The 24100-nt window shown below is 47.8% G+C and overlaps 1 protein-coding gene and 1 long non-coding RNA gene across 13 annotated transcripts in view; both read right to left on the bottom strand.

The window, feature by feature from the left end:
* Window positions 1-10196: 10196 nt before the first annotated feature.
* On the bottom strand, window positions 10197-12030 carry LOC142696324 (uncharacterized). The gene is made up of 2 exons (XR_012864244.1): window positions 11941-12030; window positions 10197-10966 (listed from the first exon to the last, which is right to left on the bottom strand). It is a non-coding gene; the product is annotated as an uncharacterized LOC142696324 (long non-coding RNA).
* Window positions 12031-12716: 686 nt separating this feature from the next.
* The window catches only part of PLEC (plectin), a 178556-nt gene continuing 167172 nt past the window's right edge, over window positions 12717-24100 (bottom strand). For all 12 annotated transcript variants that reach the window (XM_075847650.1, XM_075847651.1, XM_075847652.1 and 9 more), the window contains 2 exons: window positions 20462-23842; window positions 12717-19584 (listed from right to left, as the gene is read on the bottom strand). In XM_075847650.1, coding sequence (XP_075703765.1) covers window positions 13279-19584; window positions 20462-23842 — 9687 coding nt within the window. In that variant the 3' untranslated portion in view covers window positions 12717-13278. The remainder of the gene's footprint in view (window positions 19585-20461; window positions 23843-24100) is intronic.

The raw sequence follows: 24100 nt of genomic DNA, 5'->3' as shown, positions 1-24100 counted from the left end.
AGTGATACAATAATAGTGATACAATGATAGTGATACAATAATAGTGATACGATACTAGTGATACAATGATAGTGATAAAATACTAGTGATACAATGATAGTGATACAATAATAGTGATACAATGATAGTGATACAATAATAGTGATACAATACTAGTGATACAATGATAGTGATACAATAATAGTGATACAATACTAGTGATACAATGATAGTGATAAAATACTAGTGATACAATGATAGTGATACACTACTAGTGATACAATGATAGTGATAAAATAATAGTGATAAAATACTAGTGATACAATGATAGTGATACAATACTAGTGATACATTAATAGTGATAGAATACTAGTGATGGCAGATGATTTTTGGTTGTAACTGCAGGTCACTAATAACCCCATAACTATGTTCTATTACCACCGGTCATAGTGCAGCTGAGAGTTTATGAGATGATTGTTGGGTACAAGATTGACTCATCTAGAACAAGACGTATCTGGTCTCTACATTGTAGATGACTCCACACAGATACATCATTGGGCCCCTACATGGCCCGGCCCCTTGAGGCACTCTAATCCCATTTGTCAAGGCTGTTATATGACAGGACGGGTCACATGATCCTTGTCTACACGCGGCTATTAGGATGGACTTTCCAGTAGTAGCTGTGGAGTAGGTCACTGGGTCGGGGGCAGGGAATGGCGTCTCTCTGCTTACTCCCGCTCTGAATTCATCTGGGATATAACACTGACCCTCAGCTGATTCCTCTCTAGACATTAAGGGTAATGGCAATATAATTGTATGTAAAGGACACTAAATGTATTGGTATAAAATGTGTCAAATGAAACGTAATTAAATATAGGATGGTTCACAAACATTCTCCTCAAGAGGGCACCCAAATATGACCGGTCAACATTGCATGGTCAGTATGGGGACCTTTTATATACAGGGTGGGCCATTTATATGGATACACCTAAATAAATTGGGAATGGTTGGTGATATTAACTTCCTGTTTGTGGCACATTAGTATATGGGAGGGGGGAAACTTTTCAAGCTGGGTGTTGACCATGGCGGCCATTTTGAAGTCGGCCATTTTGTATCCAACTTTAGTTTTTTCAATGGGAAGAGGGTCATGTGACACATCAAACTTATCGAGAATTTCACAAGAAAAACAATGGTGTGCTTGGTTTTAACGTTACTTTATTCTTTCATGAGTTATTTACAAGTTTCTGACCACTTATAAAATGTGTTCAAAGTGCTGCCCATTGTGTTGGATTATCAATGCAACCCTCTTCTCCCACTCTTCACACACTGATAGCAACACCGCATAAGAAATGCCTCCCGATCTGACCCCCTTAGACTTTTATCTTTGGGGTCATCTGAAGGCAATTGTCTATGCTGTGAAGATACGAGATGTGCAGCAACTGAAACTACGGATACTGGAAGCCTGTGCTAGCATTTCTTCTGCGGTGTTGCTATCAGTGTGTGAAGAGTGGGAGAAGAGGGTTGCATTGATAATCCAACACAATGGGCAGCACTTTGAACACATTTTATAAGTGGTCAGAAACTTGTAAATAACTCATGAAAGAATAAAGTAACGTTAAAACCAAGCACACCATTGTTTTTCTTGTGAAATTCTCGATAAGTTTGATGTGTCACATGACCCTCTTCCCATTGAAAAAACTAAAGTTGGATACAAAATGGCCGACTTCAAAATGGCCGCCATGGTCAACACCCAGCTTGAAAAGTTTCCCCCCTCCCATATACTAATGTGCCACAAACAGGAAGTTAATATCACCAACCATTCCCATTTTATTTAGGTGTATCCATATAAATGGCCCACCCTGTATAGTGCCTCATGGACCCTGTGATGGCGTCTCCTCTAGGATATGTCTAAAATACTGGTATGAAGAATGCCGGTGGTAGACACTCTATACTATCATGTAGCCTATGGTGGAGCACCTCAGAGTATAAATCCATCATGCAAGCCTATGGTGGAGCACCTTAGTGTATGAATCCATCATGCAGTCTATGGTGAAGCGCCTGAGTGTATTGATCCATTATGTAGCATTTGGTGGAGCACCTAAGTGTATGGATCTATCATGTCGACCTATGGTACAGCACTTCAGTGTATAGATCCATCACCTAGCCTATGGTGGAGCAACTCAGTGTATGGATCCATTATGCAGCCCTTGGTGGAGAACCTCATTGTATGGATCCACCATGTAACTTTATGGACCACCACAGTATATGGATTTCACCATCGTGCAGCCTATTGTAAAACACCTCAGTTTATGGATTTATCATGTTAGCCTATGGTGGAGCACCTCATTGTATGGATCCATCATGTAAGCCTATGGTGGAGCGCCTCAGTGTACGGATCCATCCATCATATAGCCTATGGTAGAGCACATCAGTGTAGGGATCAATCATGTAAGCCTACGGTGGAGAACTTCGGTGAAAATCTGTCACGTAGTTTATGCTGGAGCATCTCCTGTATATTGATTCATCATGTAGCCAATGGTGCAGCCCCTCAATGTATGGATCTATTATGTTGAACTATGGTGGAGCACCTCAGTGTATGGATCCATTATGTAAGCCTATGGTGGAGAACCTCAGTGTATGGATCTATCATGTAAGCCTATGGTGGAGAACCTCAATGTATGGATCTGTCATGTAAGCCTATGGTGGAGAACCTCAATGTATGGATCTATCATGTAAGCCTATGGTGGAGAACCTCAGTGTATGGATCTATCATGTAAGCCTATGGTGGAGAACCTCAATGTATGGATCTATCATGTAAGCCTATGGTGGAGAACCTCAGTGTATGGATCCATTAAGTAAGCCTATGGTGGAGAACCTCAGTGTATGGACCTATCATGTAAGCCTATGGTGGAGCACCTCAGTGTATGGATCCATTATGTAAGCCTATGGTGGTGAACCTCAGTGTATGGATCTATCATGTAAGCCTATGGTGGAGAACCTCAGTGTATGGATCCATTATGTAAGCCTATGGTGGAGCACCTCAGTGTATGGATCCATCATGTAAGCCTATGGTAGTGCACATCAGTGTAGGGATCAATCATGTAAGCCTATGTTGGAGAACTTCGGTGAAAATCTGTCCGTAGTTTATGGTGGAGCATCTCCTGTATATTGATTCATCATGTAGCCAATGGTGAAGCCCCTCAATGTATGGATCTATTATGTTGAACTATGGTGGAGCACCTCAGTGTATGGATCCATTATGTAAGCCTATGGTGGAGAACCTCAGTGTATGGATTTATCATGTAAGCCTATGGTGGAGAACCTCAGTGTATGGATCTATCATGTAAGCCTATGGTGGAGAATCTCAATGTATGGATCTATCATGTAAGTCTATGGTGGAGAACCTCAGTGTATGGATCTATCATGTAAGCCTATGGTGGAGAACCTCAATGTATGGATCTATCATGTAAGCCTATGGTGGAGAACCTCAATGTATGGATCTATCATGTAAGCCTATGGTGGAGAACCTCAGTGTATAGATCCATTAAGTAAGCCTATTGTGGTGAACCTCAGTGTATGGATCTATCATGTAAGCCTATGGTGGAGAACCTCAGTGTATGGATCTATCATGTAAGCCTATGGTGGAGCACCTCAGTGTATGGATCCATTATGTAAGCCTATGGTGGTGAACCTCAGTGTATGGATCTATCATGTAAGCCTATGGTGGAGAACCTCAGTGTATGGATCCATTATGTAAGCCTATGGTGGAGAACCTCAGTGTATGGATCCATCATGTAAGCCTATGGTGGTGAACCCCAGTGTATGGATCTATGATGTAAGCCTATGGCGGAGAACCTGTGTATGGATCTATCATGTAAGCCTATGGTAGAGCACATCAGTGTAGGGATCAATCATGTAAGCCTATGGTGGAGAACCTCAGTGTATGGATCTATCATGTAAGCTTATGGTGGAGAACCTCAGTGTATGGATCCATCATGTAAGCTTATGGTGGAGAACCTCAGTGTATGGATCCATTATGTAGTCGATGGAGAAGCACCTCAGAGTATGTATCTCCCACGTCGACTTATGGTGGTGCATTTAATGTATGGATCGATCGTGTAGCCTATGGTGAAGGACCTCAGTGTATAGATCAATCACGTTGACTTACCATGGAGCACCTCAGTGTATAGATCCAATATGTAGCCTTTGGTGGTGCACCTCAGTGTACGGATTCATTATTTCGACCTATGGTGAAGCACTTGAGTGTATTGATCCATGATGTAGCACCTCAATGTATGGATCTATCATGTAGCCTATGGTGAAGCACCTCTATAGATCTGATATGCACAAGAGAGGGATATCACAGCACCGGAGCAGTAAATGTAGAGGATGTAATGGGTATAAGCCTCATATGAACCTGATCCAGAGTCCCACAGTAGAGTCCAAACACGAGAGACAAGGCAGCACTTCCAAAAATCAAGGGAATTTATTCACCCAACAATGCAACGCAACATTTCAGTCCAACAGAACATTTCTCAAGCGTGTGAACCGACCATACAAACCGTGTATATAAGGACTGAGTCATCAATGGCAATATACAATCAATATAAAAAACCGAAGAATTACATTATAATAAATAGCGTATATGCAAGTGGATCAATCACAGTGAATATAAACATCTCCGAGAAGTGAAAGTGAATGTATACAATGGAAGATATACAGAAAAATGACAGTGTATTAATATATACAACACAGGTGGACTTCACATTCCTCCGACTCGGCGTCCTCAAATCCCTCATGCGCATGTCTATCCCAAGAGCTCTATGATGTCACCGGTATGCGCTGAAGGGGTTGAATGGCGCATGCGCGCGTGGAACGCAGAAAGCATTCCTATAGAAAATCTGACATCACTTGCGCATGCGTAACATGAACATGACCTAATGGGTTAGATCTGGACATTAAGGGTATGTGCACACGATAACGTCAATTACGGCTGAAACTACGGAGCTGTTTTCAGTTGAAAACAGCTCCTGAACTTCAGACGTAATTGCTCGTACTCGCGTTTTGCGAGGCGTCTGTTACGGACGTAATTTGGAGCTGTTCTTCATTGAAGTCAATGAAAAACGGCTCCAATTACGTCCCAAGAAATGTCCTGAACTTCTTTGACGAGGCTGTTATTTTACACGCCGTCTTTTGACAGCGACGCGTAAAATGACAGGTCGTCGGCACAGGACGTCGGCAAACCCATTGAAATGAATGGGCAGATGTTTGCCGACGTATTTGAGCCGTGTTTCCAGGCGCCTGAAAATAGGTCGTGTGAAGCCAGCCTTAGGCTCGTTCTGGAGCGGTCTGAGAGGTGCATTGAGTTTGACGCCGGCTCCTTGGGGTACAGCTGCATTTTTCTGGGGTCTCTAGTACGATATGTTCGGCTTTGAACACACTTTTGCCGGATTGTAATTTGATTACTTTCGGATTCTGTATCAGACGTCTCATGATTAGATTTTTATATTAGATTATAATGGATCCGTGGCCTTCCCCCTCGGAGCTCGTACAGCTCCTCTTCCTCACACTCCTGGTCTCCTCTAGTAACGGAGGATTCTTCTTGATGAATGACGGGTGGTCCCTCTACAGTAGATCTGATCATGTTGACGTCATTACATTTTCTGGCTCAGCGTAATCTCGGTTGTAGTGTCTGAATGTCTCATCTATAGATCGTTGGTGGATATCGGATTTCCTCCATGCGGTGGCAGATTCTGTTCCCATATAGAGGTCTAGGGATATTCTTCCCGACTGATCTTAGACTTCTTGTTTTATCATCAGGGTTAACTACAATTATTGTGACATTTCCATGTATCTATATATTATACAATATTACATCCTCTCAACCCTTGACTTTAATTAGCAGCTGCGGGCGAGTAAAACAGCGCGTTCTTCATGGCAGCGCTGGTTCCCGCTTTCAAAATGGCGCTGTAAGACGTGTTGATCCACTTGCATATACGCTATTTATTATAATGTAATTCTTCGTTTTTTATATTGATTGTATATTGCCATTGATGACTCAGTCCTTATATACACGGTTTGTATGGTCGGTTCACACGCTTGAGAAATGTCCTGTTGGACTGAAATGTTGCGTTGCATTGTTGGGTGAATAAATTCCCTTGATTTTTGGAAGTGCTGCCTTGTCTCTCGTGTTTGAACTCTACTGTGGGACTCTGGATCAGGTTCATATGAGGCTTATACCCATTATATCGTCTACATTTACTGCTCCGGTGCTGTGATACCCCTGCCTTTGTTTGTACATATTGGATCCATACACTTAGGTTCTCCACCATAGGCTACATCATAGATCCATACATTGAGGTGCTACATCATGGATCAATACACTCAAGTGCTTCACCATAGGTCAACATAATGGATCCATACACGGTCTCTCGTGTTTATATCCAATATGTAGTCTATGGTGGAGAACCTTAGTGTATGAATCCATCATGTTGACCTATGGTGGAGAACCTGTGTATAGATCCATCATGTCGACCTACGGTGGAGAACCTCAGTGTATGGATCCATCATGTCGACCTATGGTGGAGAACCTCAGTCTATGGAGCCATCATGTCGACCTATGGTGGAGAACCTCAGTGTATAGATCCATCATGTCAGCCTATAGTGGAGAACCGCAGTGTATGGATCCATCATGATTAAGTGACTACATGGGGTAGCACCTAATTGCTATATCTTGCAAGTTCTTGTCACGTTTCAGCGTAATATTTCTAACTGTAGAGAATAAGTATCGCACACACTATGGGAACACCGCCCTTTTAGGTCAGAACGTCTCCCTCCTTTCCCAGACTCATGGTCAAGGTCCACCAGTGGTTGTAGTCTCGTTAGCGTATGTGGCACAATGGGGTCTGTGTCGCTGCCAACAATGTCCTGGAGATGGTTGGGCCAGTCTTCTTGGTGCCCAGTTATTTTACTGACTTGTCTATTACTCCTGCCAACATATACATTGGTTATATAGACATCTCTAGAGCTTCACTCAGAAGGCGGCCACCCTGCTACACTAAGAGGAGACACTCATCACTGCTGGACCCCAGACTATGGACATAAAAGCTATGGAGTCTGAATGGAATCTTGTTGTGCAGCTGGAAGGAATACACCGCTCAGCCATATCATTAATGGCAACTGCCTAATATCGTGTAGAGACGTGTGGAGGTCCCTGTGGTCTCCGGTATGAAACGTGTGGAGGTTCCTGTGGTCTCCGGTACGAAACGTGTGGAGGTTCCTGTGGTCTCCGGTACGAGACGTCTGAAGGTTCCTGTGGTCTCCGGCACAAGACGTCTGAAGGTTCCTGTGGTCTCCGGCACCAGACGTCTGAAGGTTCCTGTGGTCTCCGGCACCAGACGTCTGAAGGTTCCTGTGGTCTCCGGCACGAGACGTGTGAAGGTTCCTGTGGTCTCCGGCACGAGATGTGTGAAGGTTCCTGTGGTCTCCGGTACGAGACGTGTGAAGGTTCCTGTGGTCTCCGGTACGAGACGTGTGAAGGTTCCTGTGGTCTCCGGTACAAGACGTGTGAAGGGTCCTGTGGTCTCCGGTACAAGACGTGTGGAGGTTCCGGTGGTCTCCGGTACAAGACGTCTGAAGGTTCCTATGGTCTCCGGTACAAGACGTGTGGAGGTTGCTGTGGTCTCCGGTACAAGACGTGTGGAGGTTCCTGTGGTCTCCAGTACAAGACGTGTGAAGGTTCCTGTGGTCTCCGGTACAAGACGTGTGAAGGTTCCTGTGGTCTCCGGTACAAGACGTGTGAAGGTTCCTGTGGTCTCCGATACAAGACGTGTGGAGGTTCCGGTGGTCTCCGGTACAAGATGTGTGGAGGTTCCTGTGGTCTCCGGTACAAGACGTGTGAAGGTTCCTGTGGTCTCCGGTACAAGACGTGTTGAGGTTCCTGTGGTCTCCGGTACAAGACGTGTGAAAGTTCCTGTGGTCTCCGGTACAAGACGTGTGGAGGTTCCTGTGGTCTCCGGTACAAAACGTGTGAAGGTTCCTGTGGTCTCCGGTACAAGACGTGTGGAAGTTCTTGTGGTCTCCGGTACAAGACGTGTGGAAGTTCCTGTGGTCTCCGGTACAAGACGTGTGGAGGTTCCTGTGGTCTCCGGTACAAGACGTGTGGAGGTTCCTGTGGTCTCCGGTACAAGACGTGTGAAGGTTCCTGTGGTCTCCGGTACAAGACGTGTGTAGGTTCCTGTGGTCTCCGGTACAAGACGTCTGAAGGTTCCTGTGGTCTCCGGTACAAGACGTGTGAAGGTTCCTGTGGTCTCCGGTACAAGACGTGTGAAGATTCCTGTGGTCTCCGGTACCAGACGTGTGGAGGTTCCGGTGGTCTCCGGTACAAGACGTGTGGAGGTTCCTGTGGTCTCCGGTACAAGACGTGTGAAGATTCCTGTGGTCTCCGATACAAGACGTGTGGAGGTTCCGGTGGTCTCCGGTACAAGACGTGTGGAGGTTCCTGTGGTCTCCGGTACAAGACGTGTGGAGGTTCCTGTGGTCTCCGGTACAAGACGTGTTGAGGTTCCTGTGGTCTCCGGTACAAGACGTCTGAAGGTTCCTGTGGTCTCCGGTACAAGACGTCAGCAGCAGGTCCAGTCAGTCCTGCCAGGTGTGAGGTGCGGCATCCATGGATCGGACGTTTCTCCAGCACATCCCACAGATGATCGATTGGATTTATATCTGGAGACATCTTGAAATCTTTGTATGTTCCTCATCATTCCTGGACAATGTCTGCAGGGTGGCGGGGGCGTTATTCTGCTGACAGGGGGCACTGCCATTAGGGAACACCGCTGCCATGAAGGGGGTACTTGGTCTGCAGCGATGTTTAGGTCGGGGGTACGTGTCACATCCACATGAATGTCAGGACACGAGGTTTCCCAGCAGAACATTGTCCAGATCACCACCCTGCCCCCGCTGGCTCCTCTTCTTCCCATAATGCATCCTGCTGTCACCTCTTCCCCAGGTAAGTGACGCTCCCGACCGTCCACACGATGTAACACGTGATTCATCAGACCCGGCCTCTTCTTCCATTGCTCCAGTTCTGATGATCATGTGACCATTGTTGGCACTCTCGGTGGTGGACGAGGTCGGCACAGGCGCTCTGACCGGTCTGCAGCTACACAGCCCCATATACAGCCCCATATACAGCGAGCTGCGATGTTCTGAAAACTTTCCATCATATTCAGCAGTAACTTTATCAGTAATTTGTGGTGCAGGAGATCTTCTGTGGGATCGGACCAGACGACCTCCCCTCACCTGGTCACCGGTTGTCCTTCCTTGGAGCACTTTTGGTCGGTACTAAATACTACAGGCCAGGAACACCCCACAAGACCGGACATTCTGGATCTGACCCGGTCGTCTACACATCACAATCGCTCAGATCTTTACACTTCTCCATTTTTCCGGTTTCCAACATCAACTTCAAGACCTGACTGATCACCTGCTGCCAAATATATCCCCCCTAATATAGCCCCCCTAATATATCCCCTCACTAATAAATCTGTGGACACGAGGTCATCAGCTGTGACGCCGGATCATGTGCACACATGTGGAGGTACATTAGTGCTAGTTATGGGGATGTGCGGAGGTCTGGTGTCTGACCACTCAATGCTCCTTAATAGCACAGGTTTTACAAAGTATTGGCACCCCCCCCTGACGTATCAGTCCGGAGCAGCAGGGTGAACACATTGATGGATTGACTAGAACGAGGGCAGCTCCATTCCTGAACGTCATTCTACAGATACTCCGATACCATCCTATAATACAATCTCCCACAATGCACCGCAGCAGAGAACGTCCTGTATAGACACTGAACTGGTAGAAAGCTGTAATGTCCTGCAGTCTAAGATGAAATCAGAATTGTGACTGCAGCTCTGGATGTGACATGAGTAGAAGACATGACATAACAGCAGAATTGTTAGTGCAGCTTTGGATGGGACTGGAGTATAAAATATAATGTTACTGAAGATCAGGGCTAGTTCAGCGCAGCTCAGTATTTATAAGGTTACTCAATGTGGAATACCTTCCTATATTTTGGAAAGTCTGTTCCCTATTACTGGGTGTGAAAGATGAAGAAACTGAACTATAGGAGGAAGCCGTCATGAAATAGGTAACCCCCTCCCCCGCTTTACCCCCCTCCCCATTAAACACAGCAAGACACACGTTCACACACAATATTGTACTTCATATCAGTTTACTTGAATTTTTGCATTGAGAGAGGCAGAACTTTGCTCCACCTGGTAACATTTCTTTGTATGTACAGCGTGTCTTTAGTGTTAGTACAGCGCCCTCCAGTGGTAACGCCAACAGCAGCTACTGCCCGAAGCCGGAGGGCTGGTGTCAAATGTAAGATGAAATGAAGGGGGCATCACCCCAGGTTAATTACACTCGTCTATAAAACTTCTTGCAATGTTAAGGACACCGGTCATTATATACATTATAATAAACACTATGGTCATTTTTATAATAGGCAGCTGTGTGAAATCGTGACGCGGCAGCCATCCGTAAATGTAAAAACGTAGCGGAATGATGAACTCCACCACCAGATGCATGGACCCCGGCCGGGAGACAGGGTGAGATGTGGGTGAGACACAGGAGACAATGCAGGAACAGTGGGGTGAGGGCACCGGCTGCAGGGTGAGGGCACCGGCTGCAGGGTGAGGGCACCGGCTGCAGGGTGAGGGCATGCACTCGGCTTGACTGCTGGACCCCGGACAGACATCAATAGGCTTGTTGTAGAGAGAAGGGCAGGAGGACGGCCGGCACAGAGCGAGGGAGACACAGGTGGGGGTACAAACAGTTGTAGTTCTAGTTTTGGGGTTTTATGTACAGGAAGCCCCGGAGATGGGACAGAAGGTTCAAACTCCCACTGGGACATCACATTCACATCGAGGAAGGGGAGAGGGTCCTTTGGGTTATCCCAGGGCAGGTGACACATCCAGATTCTCTATAAAATGAAAGGAATGGAGATGATGAGGAGATTGTAATGTAATGAGACCAACGTAGAGGAGCGGCGGGCTTCATATGGAAGGAGCACATTATACACGGCTAATTCCCCGGTCACCGACTACTTATAATATCTCATCCCGCCGTTTATTATCACCAGTCAATTATACAGTAACAGATGTAGAAGCTGCGGTGACCCCCGGAGCGTGAAACACGTGGACAGGAATCCACCGGAGCGGCAGCGTCTCAAATCCAACCGCAATACAAGTCCTTAAAGTAAAGGCCCCGTCCAGTCTCCGGCGAGTCAAGCGAAAAACACAGAACAGAAACTTCTGAAACTTTCTAATAAACATTGGCACAACTTGTGACCCGTTTCCACAGGTCGCCATTCTAAAAATAATAATGGGTGGGGCTTAGAGGATGGGGCGGAGCCAGTGCGATCCGACACATTTACTATAATTTACACCAGATTTCACTCCGCAGCGCACGGACAGACGAAGATGCGGCACATTTTATAAAAAGCGTGCACCGCTTAATAAATTTGTCGCATCCCACTCCAGCTCGTTCCCTATTAATAGTGGCGTATAATGCCCCCCCCCCCATTTTGTTTTATTTCCTCATTATCAAGAACTCTGCTTGCTGTCACCTGATGGATTTGAAACAAAGTATCGGTATAGAAAAGGGCTATCAACTTGAAGTCCAAGGCAGAAGAGTGATCTATGCTACGCATTCAGCCCGCAGTGAATTAGCTATACCGATACATTGTAACAAACTCTCAGCTGTGAGAAATTTTAGGTCAGGACGGGTTTTCACCCTCTGGATATAGATGATTAACATTTGCATTCCCAGACAGCAAGCAGAGTTGTTGGAAATTGTGAGAAATAGAAAAGCAAAAAGTCTACTAGAAAGTTGCAATGATGAAGCTTCTTTTTTACCCCTTTATCTAATGACTGCTAGCAGAGGTTTAATCGGTACCTGGACTCTGGGGAGCACAGTTGGTTCTGTGATGCTCAAGGCCTCCAGTTTGTGGTGAGGAGTCCAGAAAATGGTGAGCCCAGAATCACAGGGTGGACGATCCATGAAGTCGGTGGTCGTGGGGCTTGAACCCTGTACACAGAACATGCAAAACACGTGTCACAGGCAAAACAAGATGGCGTCTGCAGGACGAAACATACATTGGAGGGAATCAGCGAGGAGGCAGAGGGAGCAGCGTGCAGTGCCGGACGGGTCCCGATAACTGTTCTCACATGTAGCAGTGTCATCACTGGCGCGTGAAGGTCCTGAAAATCCCGCAGGTGGTGCGGGACGGACATATCAGGTATGGGGCGTGACGGGGTGTGGCAGGGGGCGTGGCTAGTCAGTCGGAGCGACCCATATGGAAGTTTTGTTAATGCTCCCAAATTAAGAGTGAGGTTTGGTCCCCACTGCTCAAGGTTGTACTAAGAGAAGACGTGACGACAGCTACGAATCTCCCACGGGTTATAGACAAAATGGAAGGACCCCCCTCCCCGGCAGGTCTCGATAATGACCGAGGACCACCCCGTCCATACTATAACTCCAGATATGACGCCTCATCTGCAGGATCTTCACTCTGGAAACATCTAGGAACAAAGCTCAGACAATGGCTACAACTTGCAATGAAAGGGGGGGGGGGGGAGACAAAAAGAAACAAAAAGTGGAGTGTTCACATGGAAAGAGGTGGAAGACGGAGGAAATGAGAGGGAGGGGACGAGCTCAGGAGACTTACAGCGGGGGCTCCGGGACTTCTCTGCAAGACAAGAAAGAAGGGGACACAGTGGGGATGAGGCGGTCGCTGGGAGGAATCTCGGGACGTGGACTCCGTGCAGGAAGGGCTCGGCTACTCGTTATTCTCTGTATAAGAAGCCGTTCAGTCTGTACAAGAGGAGGAGCGGGAGGGAAATCATCACAGATGAAAATACCAGAGGAGACAGGAGGTCCTCCGGGTCTCGAGGCTTCGATTATTGGGGTGTCAACATGCCGAATCTTGGGGTGGAGCGTGGGATTAGTGTTCATTCCGGGCTGCTCGGCATCACGTGCGAGGGCGATAGCGTTCACTTAGTCATCTCTCAATATACAAATTACATCATAGGAACGGGAAGATTATTGGTTACAATCAGGAGCGGTTTCTACTTTTTTGGTTAAAATTTCAGGCACTGCTTCGAAGTACAATTAGAAAGAAGTTGAAAGTTATATATTTATAGATATTTATAAAATAAAGTCCATTAAAGCTTCACCACATGCAGAGCGGGAACAAAGGTTTCAAGTTCATGGATTTGGGGTGCGTATTGCTTTCTATACAAGGCCCGGCACAAGGCTTGGTAATGTGCTGAACCCTCTTTTTGCCTCCTGGCCGCAGCTTAGACGTAACTCTAACAGGGCGCTCGCCAATTCTGCTGCGTCACAAGGGGCGTCTTGAGGCCCGCTGGCATATCTCCGGCCATAGCTTGATGAGGAGAAGGAGGAAGACGAGAAATTCATTGTGAAAGCGGCGTTGCCTGTGGCATCAAAGCTGCCTCTCCTTGAGCCTGGTCTAGAACTGGTTCTAGAACCAGATCGAGAACCTGAGGCAGAGCCGGAACCGCTGGCATTGTAAGGACTATAGTAACCCTTGCTGGATTGTGAGGAGGCTTCAAGAAGTCTCAACCCAGTGCCGTCTTCCACCATGCTCTTCTCCATAGCTTCCTTGTATGAAATCTTCAGCTTGGTTTTTGGACAGGTCAGGTATTTAGAGTAAGTGTTGACGTCTCGCAATTTTTGAGCCGTGCGCGAGTCTATGGTTCCCCTATGGAGAGCATCTTCTAGACTGACACGTCCGGAGACTTCAGGCTCAATAAGGCCGCCTGTGAGATATTGCACTTCTAAGAAACGTTGTCCGGCTTCGTAATACAGCCAACCTTTCTTCAACGCTTGGGCTGCTGACATTTTTGTCTTTGTTCTTGGGTCTTCAAAGCCATTGTATGCTTTCTGGGCCAGGTTAATTCGGTCAACCATTATTTTGTCAACTAGACCTTTGTTGACTGCATCAGCCACCGAAAACTTCTCTCCTGAAATTGGGTCGATGATGCCTCCGGTGCAGGCCTGGGCTTCCAGGAGTCTCTGGCCGGTTATGTTGTCTACAAGGTTGCGGTGCATGGCTTCAGTGACCGAGACTTTCTCTAATGTGTCTGTGTCCACTATACCAGCAATAGGACCAGTCTCTTCAGAGGGATCGCTCCAAGATGATAACGGAGCCCGTCCGGCAGGGCTAGCAGTGACGGAGGAGGAAGAGCCCACAGAGGACGATCTTGAACGGAATCCAGTCATGTTGCCGGAGAGCATGTCGGCAAACTCTGTAATGGATAAGGTCCCAGAGCGATACTGGTCAAGAGAAGACTGATCAATGAGACCTTTGGCAATGGCATCATCGATATCGTACTGTCGCCCTGATCGTCTGTCTGTGATTATAGACTTGACTACTCCATCGGACGAGGAGATCGTGACTTCTTCCCATTCACACTCCTGTTCAGAGAGCTCGATGTAGGTCTGGTGGTCAATAAGTCCTTTGCGATAAGCTTCATAGACAGACATTTCTTTACCAGTTTCTGGATCAACAATGACAACTCTTCTCTTACGGACTGAAGACTTGGATGACGTTTTTCTTTCCCGTTTCTTTTCTTTCAAAGGCAAGAGGCAGAGCCCGGTATCTGGATCAGTCATGCATCTTTCCATTAACTGAAGATAAGTTAGATTTTCTTCTGTGTTGGGGTCGAAAAATCCTTTAGTATCATCACTGGGGTCTGAGAGAATCTCATTCATCTCCTCATCAAACAGACCTCTCTTGTAAGCCGTTTCCACGGGCAGACGATGGCTTTCTTCTGGATCAATAATACCGCCGGTGGCAATCTGGGCTTCCAGCAGGCGAATGCCATGGTCTTTTAGAATCAGTCCTTTCTTCATGGCTTGGAAAAGAGAGATGAGCTTTCCTGAATATGGATCCTTGTAGCCGGTCACTGCTCTCTCTGCGGACAACAGCTTGTCTTTAAATTCTGGCCCCACAATGCCCATCCGTACGGAATCCTCCACCGCCAGCTTCAGACATTTGATGGGGTCGATAACGTAGCCGGTGGCTGCTTGAGCTTCAAGTAACTCGAATGCGGTGCCGGGCCGGATCATGCCTTTCTTCATAGCTTGGTAGATGGAGTACCTTTCCTTTGTGGCCTCCACATAGACACCGGCAATACAACTTGTGCCTTCCAGGAACTTCTGCAGGTGTCTGGAAACTTCCTCAATAGACGTTAAACCGTCCTGCAACTGCTGCGCGGTCACGGCATCCATGACGTTAGATCTGATCAGTTCTTCTATGGAAATCTCTTTTCTTAAACCTTTGAATGTTAATTTCCTTTTGTCTGCGAGTGGCAGGAGGAGGAGAGCGCTCTTTCCATCCGTCCGGCACCTCTTCAGTAGCTGAGAATAGCTGAGTTTCTCATCTGTGGAAGGGTCAACGTAGCTGCGGATCTCACTTGGCTCGGACAACATGTCCAGAGTCTCTTTGTTGAGACAGCCACGCGTGTAGGCAATTTCATTTGGAATGTGGAATCCAAAGCGGGGATCAATGACGCCGCCTGTAGCGATCTGGGCATCGAGCAATCTCAAGGCTTGATCAGAGGGGATTAAATCTTTCTTCATGGCTTGGAAAACGGAAATCATTTGCTCGGTGTACGGATCTCTGTATCCGGTTACTGATCTTTCAGCAGAAAGCAGCCGGTCATGAATTTCAGGTCCCACTACTCCTCTCCTCACAGCCTCATCCACCGTTAACAATTCATTCTTCACTGGATCCATCATAAAGCCCGTGGCTGCCTGGGCATCCAACAGCAGATGAGCCACGTCCGGAGTAATTAATCCTTTCTTCATGGCCTGGTAAATACTGATGGTTTCCTTAGAGCCCGGCATTTGTAGACCCGCAACACACCCAGTCCCGTACAGATAGCGCCATACAGTCTCAATTTGGATAATTTCTTGGATAGTCTTCGTTCCTTGCTTCAGCATGTTGTACATTTCCAGTGTGATCAGTTTAGACTCGTACATATCTTCAGCCGTAATGCGGCGACGGACAAAGTCATAAGAATACAAGTCTTGCTGCCGAATAATTTCCGTTTTCTCAATGATCTCAATGATGATTATAATCATGCGCTCCTTGGTGAGTCGGCCAGCTCGGAACTCCGCCATCAACCGATCCCTTTCTTCTTTGGGAAGAAGATCTGACTGCATAAGCTCCCAAATAGTCATTGAAGAGCCGGCCAGGCTGCCGGCCGGAATGTCCACGGTTGTCTCTTCAAACACTTTCTTGGTCTCGGACTCGCTGTACGCGGTACTAGTCTCAGCTGCTGCAGGCTTCTCAATTTTCTTCAAGGGAAGAAGCGTCAGACCGGTTTCTGGATCCTTCATGCATCGTTCTTTGAGTTGCAAGTAAGTCAAGTTCTCATGAGTGTTGGGATCGAAGAATCCTTTAGTGTCGTCTGTAGGATCAGACAGGATTTTGTTCATCGCTTCATCAAAATAACCTCGTTTATAGGCAACTTCCACCGGGACTCGGTGACTGTGAACAGGGTCAATGATCCCACCGGTTGCGATCTGAGCTTCCAAGATGCGGATTCCATGGTCTCGGAGAATTAAGCCTTTCTGCATGGCTTCAAACACAGAGACCGTATTTCCAGAGTAGGGGTCTTTGTACCCTGTGACAGCTTTTTCAGCAGAAAGCAGCTTCTCGTGCAACTCCGGTCCGACAACTCCGGCCTTCACGGCCTCGTTTACATAGAATTTTTGGTTCTTAACTGGATCTATAATAAAACCAGTGGAGGCTTGTGCCTCAAGGAGAACCAGAGCGGTCCCGGGCCTCAGCAGGTTCCTCTTCATTGCTTGGTAGATGGTCATTTTCAGCTTGTTCTCTTCTATATAGACACCAGCTATACAGTCACTGCCTTGGAGGTATCTCTTGACCGAATCGGTTTCTGATATTTCCTTCACGGACTTCTTGCCTTCTTTTAGCTGCTCAAACTGGGTTTTATCGATAATATTGGCCTCCAGGAGTTCATGAGCAGGAACAGGAGCCCGGAGACCGGTGAATGTCAGACGCTGCTGTCTCTTGGTCTCGGTTTCCTCTATAATGGTAATCATGATTTTTATTATTTTCTCGATGGTGACTTTTCCAGTCTTATACTGACGGAGAAGCTCCCTCCTTTGCTCTTCTGTGAAATACTCAGAATGGATCAGCTCCCACAGAGTAATTGTCCTTCCTCTGAAGCTGCCCACAGGGACTTCGACTGTTGCTTTATCGAAGGCTTCTTTGGCTTGAGAGTCATTGTAGACCTCTTCGTGTTGGGACTGTATGGCCTGCTCGGACAGCGGCAGCAACAAGTGACCGGTTTTCTTGTCCACCTTGCACTTTTTCTGAAGTTGTGCATAGGAGAGGTTTTCTTGACTGTTCGGATCATAGAAACCGGTGTTTTCGTCAACCGGTTCGGACAGGATTTTCGTAGTCTCTTCATCCAGGTTCCCTCTCTTGTACGCGATCTCAAGCGGGAGACGGTGGCTGTTCACTGGATCAATTATGCCGCCCGTTGCCAATTGTGCATCTAAGAGTCGAATTCCACTGTCCTTTGGTATGAGCCCCTTCTTCAGAGCCTGGAACAGCGACAGCGTCTGCCCGGTGTACGGATCCTTGTAGCCGGTGACTGCTTTTTCTGCAGACAGCAACTTTTCATGGTATTCTGGGCCGACAGTTCCAGCTTTAACGGCCTCATCTACTGGGAGTAGTTCGCCATTGACGGGGTCGATGATGAATCCGGTACCGGCTTGAGCTTCCAGCAGGTTCAGAGCGGTGGCCGGCTTGAGAAGGTTCTTCCGAATAGCGTCATAGAAGCTTAATTTGTCACCGGATTTCTCCACCCGGACTCCCGCTATGGCGGTGCTTCCTGTCAAATACCGTTTCACAGCATCGACCTCGGAAACTTCCTTTACAGACTTTTTGCCTTGATGGAGCTGGTTGAAGAGGTCGTTATCGATGATCTTACTCTCGACCAGTTCTGCTGCTGGGACGGGACTTCTCAGACCATCGAAGCACATCTGCTTTTTCTTTTCGTTCTCTTCCACCACGGTAATGATGATCTTTATAATTCTTTCCACGGTGATTTTGCCGCTTTTATACTGTTGTAACAATTCCCTTCTTTGCACTTCCGTGAAATATTCAGAATTAATAATCTCCCAGATGGTGACACTTTTTCCCTGGAACTTGCCAAATGGAACAGAAACGGTGGCCTTCTTGAACACATCTTTGGCTTCGGAATCCGTGTAGACTAATTCTCCTTTTCCAGCTTTGTCGGTCAGCGGCAGAAGACACAACTTTGTCTCGGGGTCGATCACACATCTGTCCATTAGCTGCAGGTAGGTCAGATTTTCTTGTGTGTTTGGGTCAAAGAAGCCTTTGGTGTCATCTGTGGGATCAGATAAGATCTGGCCCATTTCTTCATCAAAGTAGCCACGTTTATAGGCCACGTCCAGAGGCAGTCGGTGACTATTGACTGGGTCCACGATGCCTCCGGTGGCAATTTGGGATTCCAGCAGTCGTATTCCATGATCCTTCACAATTAAGTCCTTCTTCATAGCTTGGAAGAGGGAGATTTTCTCTCCGGTGTACGGATCCTTGTAACCGGTGATGGCCCTCTCCGCAGACAGCATTTTGTTGTGTATTTCAGGGCCAATAACGTTTTCTTTCACCGCCTCGCTGACGGTCAGTTTCTTGTTCTTCACCGGATCAATGATGTAGCCGGAGGCGGCCTGGGCTTCCAGCAGAATGAGCGCCGTGCCCGGGGTGACCAGCTTCTTCTTCATGGCATTGTAGATGCTGATCTTTTCGTTGCTCGGTTTGAGTAGTAGCCCGGCAATGCTGCTCTTGCCTTTAAGGTATTTTTTGATCTCTTCCCGCTGGGCGATCTCATCTACAGACACTTGCCGATTGGACAGTTTATCCAGCATCTCTTTGGTCAATATTCCGGCCTCATAGAGTTTGTTGGCAGATACTTTCTGTCTTAAGCCGTCAAACACATTTTCTTGTTCACCATTTTCAACGGAACCATCGACTGAATCTCTTCCATTGGGCACGGCTCTGGTCTGGGTTATGACGGTTTCCTTGTGAATCAAGATCTCCTTGGTTTTCTCCAAGGCTATTCGATGTTCTTGTTCCAGCTGTTCTAGTCTTTCCCTCAGCTTTCGGTTTTCTTCCTCTAGCAGTTTCTCTTGTTCCAGCCTCCTCTTATCCAGCTGCTGCAGCTCTTCTTGTTTCTGCCGCACCTTGTCCTCGGCATCTAGCTGCCTCTTAACAGCGTCGTCCATGGTAATCTGCAGAAGTCGCTTCTCCTCCTCCAGCTGCTGCAGCTGACGCTCTTTCTCAGCCTTTAGGTTTTGGGCTTTGTTGACCTCTTGATCGAAAAGTTTCTCTAGTTTGGCCTTTTCGTCTTCGATGTACTTTTCTTTCTGGATCAGGATTTGCTTCTCGGACAGGAATGAGGTCTGGAGGGTCTGGGTTTCTTGACGTAGCTGTTCCCGTTGAGCAATCTCCATCTGTAAAACAAGCAAAAATCAGATTGATTGAGAAAAGAACAGAATACACAACAGAGAATCCAGTTACTGAAATGTAAGGACACCCCACAGCAGACGCCCCAAAAATAATGGCCCTTCTACATCGGAGCTCCTGTAGGCCGGAAATATTGCCAAAAGGGCTCCCTACACCGCACGATCCTCCACCATCTTTGTAATACGGACTGGTAATTATTCTGCAGAACTAAAAGGATTGATGGGAGGTTCCCTTGTTTAATATCATGGGGTTCACTTATTTTACAGAATGCAATCACAAGTTATGATACATGAGAGCTAAAAAAAATAAATATCCTGGTTATATTTGTAAGAAACATGGACTTGGGGGATCATAATGAGGTTTGGGGTTTAAGGGCAGTAGGAAGTACTTGGGCACCAGTTGGCATAGCATGAAATGGGCAGAGCTAGGTTGATTAAAGCCGGGCATAGACCGTAGATGGCCGTCTGTAGATCTCGTTAATTTGGACAAGACCAGCTGACAATCTAGGAGGTCCCTGACGTTAACCTGCCCAATTCCTTTACTTTCTCCAGGGATCAGCGGCACCAGGGGAGCCTGGCAGCCACTTATCCGCATGCACCTTTATCTGAGCAGATGGGCAGGGGGGGGGGGGGTGATAGTTCTTGGCCACATGATTGTCTATGGTCAGGTTTACAGGTAGAAAGATTGAGCGGCAGCAATAAGAACAGGGACTATGCACGGGACTGCACATGAATGGCCAAAAACACAAAATTAGAAGAATGAAAAATATCAAAAACAAATGTGGAGCTCGACTTGATGCATAAAGTGAAGGTGTAAAACGCCCCCCCCCGAGCGCTAGTAATAGAAATAAGGCTAATCAGGTACCTTCTCGGACTTGGTCTGCAGCAGCTCGGCCTCCTTCTTCAGCTTCTCTTTCTCCTTCTCCAGATCGGTTATGGCTTTCCGCAGATCGTCCGCCTCTTTATCGCTCTGCTGTCTCTGGATTTCGAGGGTATGGACCACAGTCATCTTCTCCTTGGTGGACAGTTCTGTTCGGTGCAGCCTCTCGCTGATTTCTTCGGCCTGTTTCCTAAACTTTTTGGCATCTTCCTCGGCTTTGCTTTGGGCTTTACTCATTTCGACCACCTGTAATTTAAGGCGTTCGGCTTCGGCGCTTATGTCCAGCTGTCGGCGTCGTTCAGCCTCCAGGGTCTTTTGGAAGCCCTCGGTCTCCTCCACCAGTTGCTGCTGCATCTGCTCCTTGTCTTCTTGGAGCTTCTTGGCTTGCTCCATGGCCAGTTCCTTCTGTTTCTGCAGCATCTCGGCTTCTGCTTTCAGACGGGTGGCCTCTTGAACCGCTTGCATTTTCTCCTTTAGCATCTTCTCCGCTAAGGCTCGCTGCTCACTCAGGTTGTCCTCTGCAATCTTCCTCAGACGAGCCGCCTCCTGGGCCTCCACGCTTAAGCGGGCAGCCTCCTCTGCGACCTGTTTCATCTTCTCCGCTTCCTCCAGCAGGAATTTTTGCGTGTGGTCTTTGCCTTTCATGATCAGCATCTTGTTTTCCTCTTCGATACGGAACTTCAGTTTAATCAGCTCTTCCATTTGTATTTTCACTTTGAACAGCTCGTCTTCCACCAGCTTCTTCTGCCTCAGGGACTCGGTCACTTCTTCCTTTAGACGTCCCAGCTCGTCATCTAGGATGGTTTTCTGGTGGTCGGTTTCCTCCAGCTGGAGTTTGACTTTAGTCAGTTCACTTTCCACCTGTTGCTTCTGTCGGACAGTTTTTTCGGCAAACTTCTTATGTTTCTCCATCTCGGTATCGGCCAGCTGTTTGAGCTTGAGGGCGGCCTGCTCGGCCTGCGCTCTCTTGGCGGCTTCCAGTTCTGCCTCTTTGCGGTTCTTTTCTGCATCTTCCTGTGCTTGGGTCTTCGCTTGGGCTACTTCCTCGGCCTTCTGCTTCAGGCGGTCGGCTTCTTCTGCCTGCTGACGTGAAAGCGCGGCTTCATGCTCTGCCCGTACTTTTGCTCGCTCGGCTTCCTCCGCTGCTCGCTTGGCTTTCTCAGCTTCTTCTTTGAGCTTATCCAGAATGCTCTGCTCGTGGATTCTGGTCTGCATCATTTCCTGTTCTTTTTGCTGCACGGCAGCCTGATATGCTTTTTCTTCTGCATCGATCTTGTTGCGAGCGGCTTCTTGGGCCAGATCAATTTGCCTTTCAGCCTCTTTTTCGGCGAGCTCCTTCTGTTTTCTGGCTTCTTCGGCCTTGGCCTTCAGCCGCTCAACTTCTTCCAGCGCCAGCTTCCTTTGCCTTGCTGCCTCCTGTTCGGCCGCGATGATCTTCTTGACCTTCTCTTCGGCTTCTTTGCGTCGAGTCTCTTCCTCCAGAGCCAGCCGTCTCTGCATTTCTGCTTCTTGCTCTGCTTTTTCCTTGCTTTTTTGGGTTTCTTCTGCAATGTTTTTCAGTTTTTGAAGTTCTAGCTCCAGGTCGGATTTACCAACAGAGGCCTTTTCAAAGTTTATTTTCAGAATTCGTATCTCTTCCTCGATGATTCTCCTCTGCTTCACGGTCTCGTTCACGATATTCTTTTGCCTTTCCAGCTCGTTCTCGGAGGATTGCTTGAGCTGCACGATTTTCTCCTCGATGTCTTGTTTGTGTTGGGTGGCTTGCTCTTCCAGCAGTTTTCGTTGATACGCTTCGTCTTCTGCTAATCTTCGGAGACGCTCATTCTCCGCTTCTTTCTCCTTCAAGGCAATCTCGGCCTCCGTCTTTAAGCGCGTGGCCTCATTGATGGCGGAGAGCTTCTCTTTCAGGATCCTTTCTGCTTCTGCTCTCTGTCGTGTGGCTTCTTCTTCCGCCAGTTGCCTTTGCCTCTTGGCTTCTTCGGACAGGGCGCGCAGCCTGGCAGCTTCTTCGGCAAGTTCTCTTAACTTGCTCGCTTCTCCTTCCAGCATCTGCTTGGACTTCTCACTTGCAGAGCGAGACTCTTCTTCCGTTTTGGCTTTGGCCTTTAAGAGGATCTCCATTTCGGCACGGACCTTGGCAAGTTCTTCCTCGAGTCCTTTTCTTCTCTGGATCGCTTCATTGACTTCATTCTTGAGGCGGTAGAGATCTTCCTCCAGAACAAAGCGTTGCTGTTCACCGCTCTCCACCTCTGCTTTCAGTCGGATCAGCTCTTGTTCGGCAGAAAGTTTATGGGAAGCCGTTTCTTCGGCCAGTTTCCGCTGTTTGTCCAGCTCTTCCTCGGCCAGATCCTTCTGGCGCAGGGCAGACTCCTCGGCTTTGGTTCTCTTGCGAGCCTCTCGCTCTGCGTCTTCCTTCTGTTTCTCGGCTTCTTCTTGCGCTAGGGTTTTCTTATGGGCGATTTCTTCCGCCTGGAGTCTCAGTCTCAGAGCTTCGTTGGCTTTCTGCCTCCATTTTTCTAACTCTCGCTCGGCCTCCTCCCTTGCGTTTTCAGCCTCTAACTGCTGCTTCTTGAGACGCTCGGCCTCCTCTTGCAGGTGGGTGACCGTGATGTGCTCTTGTTGCAGGGACATTTCCAGCTGGGTGGTCTTCTCCAGGAAGGACATGCGCTTGCTCTGTAGCTCTGCATCGGCGCTCTGTTGGGCCACGTCATGAGCTTGTTTGATCTGTCTCTCTTTCTCGAGCTCTGCCTGTTTCATCCTCCGCTCGGCCTCCTCAGCTTGAAGCCTCAGTTTCTCCAAGTCGTTCAAGGCCTTCTGCTTCTCTCTGGCTGCATCTTTCTCCGCCTGAACCTTACGCTGCAGCTCTTCTTCCGCCTCCCGCTTCTTTTGGGCCTCATCCTTCACCTGTTTCCGCAAACGCTCAGCCTCTTCCTGTGCGAGTTTCTTCTGCCTCTCGGCCTCCTCCGCTCTGGCCCTCAAGGCCTTCAGCTCATCTTCAGCGCCGGACTTTTGCTTCTGGCTGGTCTCCAGTTGCAGTCGGATGATCCGGATCTCCTCCTCCACTTTTTTGCGGTTGTACTCGGCCTCTTCGATCAGTTTCACCTTGGCATGGATCTCCGTCACGGAGTTTTGCTTCATCTGCTGCAGCTCTTGCTGAATGTTCTTCTTCTGCTGCTCGGCATCTACAGCCACAACCTCCCTCCTGGTGACCTCTTCTTGCATGTTCAGCCGCAGTTCTAAGGCCTCTTTTTCTGCCAGGGCTTTGGCCTGAGCGTGGGCCTCCGCTAACTGCCTCTGCTTCTCTAGCTGAGCCTCTATCTCGGCCATCTTCTTCCTCTCTTCTTCTTTCAGCTTCTGTGCCGTTCTCTGAAGGAGGGTGGGGTGGGAACAGAGGGAGGACGGGTGAGGGCCGGTAGAGAGAGGTGGAGAGGGAGAATGGAGACAAAAAAGAAAAAGAAAAAAGAAAAATAAAACAGATGGAAAAAAATAATTCTATGCTCTATGGTCAAAATCAAACATAATTAAGAACAATGGCTGAAGACAAAGGGATGAGAGGATGTATGTGGGACGGGACGTGCACCCGACACCTTCTAGGTAGAAAAATATAACGTTTTAGGAAAAGTC

Source organism: Rhinoderma darwinii (assembly GCF_050947455.1).
Source record: "Rhinoderma darwinii isolate aRhiDar2 chromosome 5 unlocalized genomic scaffold, aRhiDar2.hap1 SUPER_5_unloc_55, whole genome shotgun sequence".
NCBI lineage: Eukaryota > Metazoa > Chordata > Amphibia > Anura > Rhinodermatidae > Rhinoderma > Rhinoderma darwinii.
This window is presented reverse-complemented; position numbering and strand designations above follow the sequence as displayed.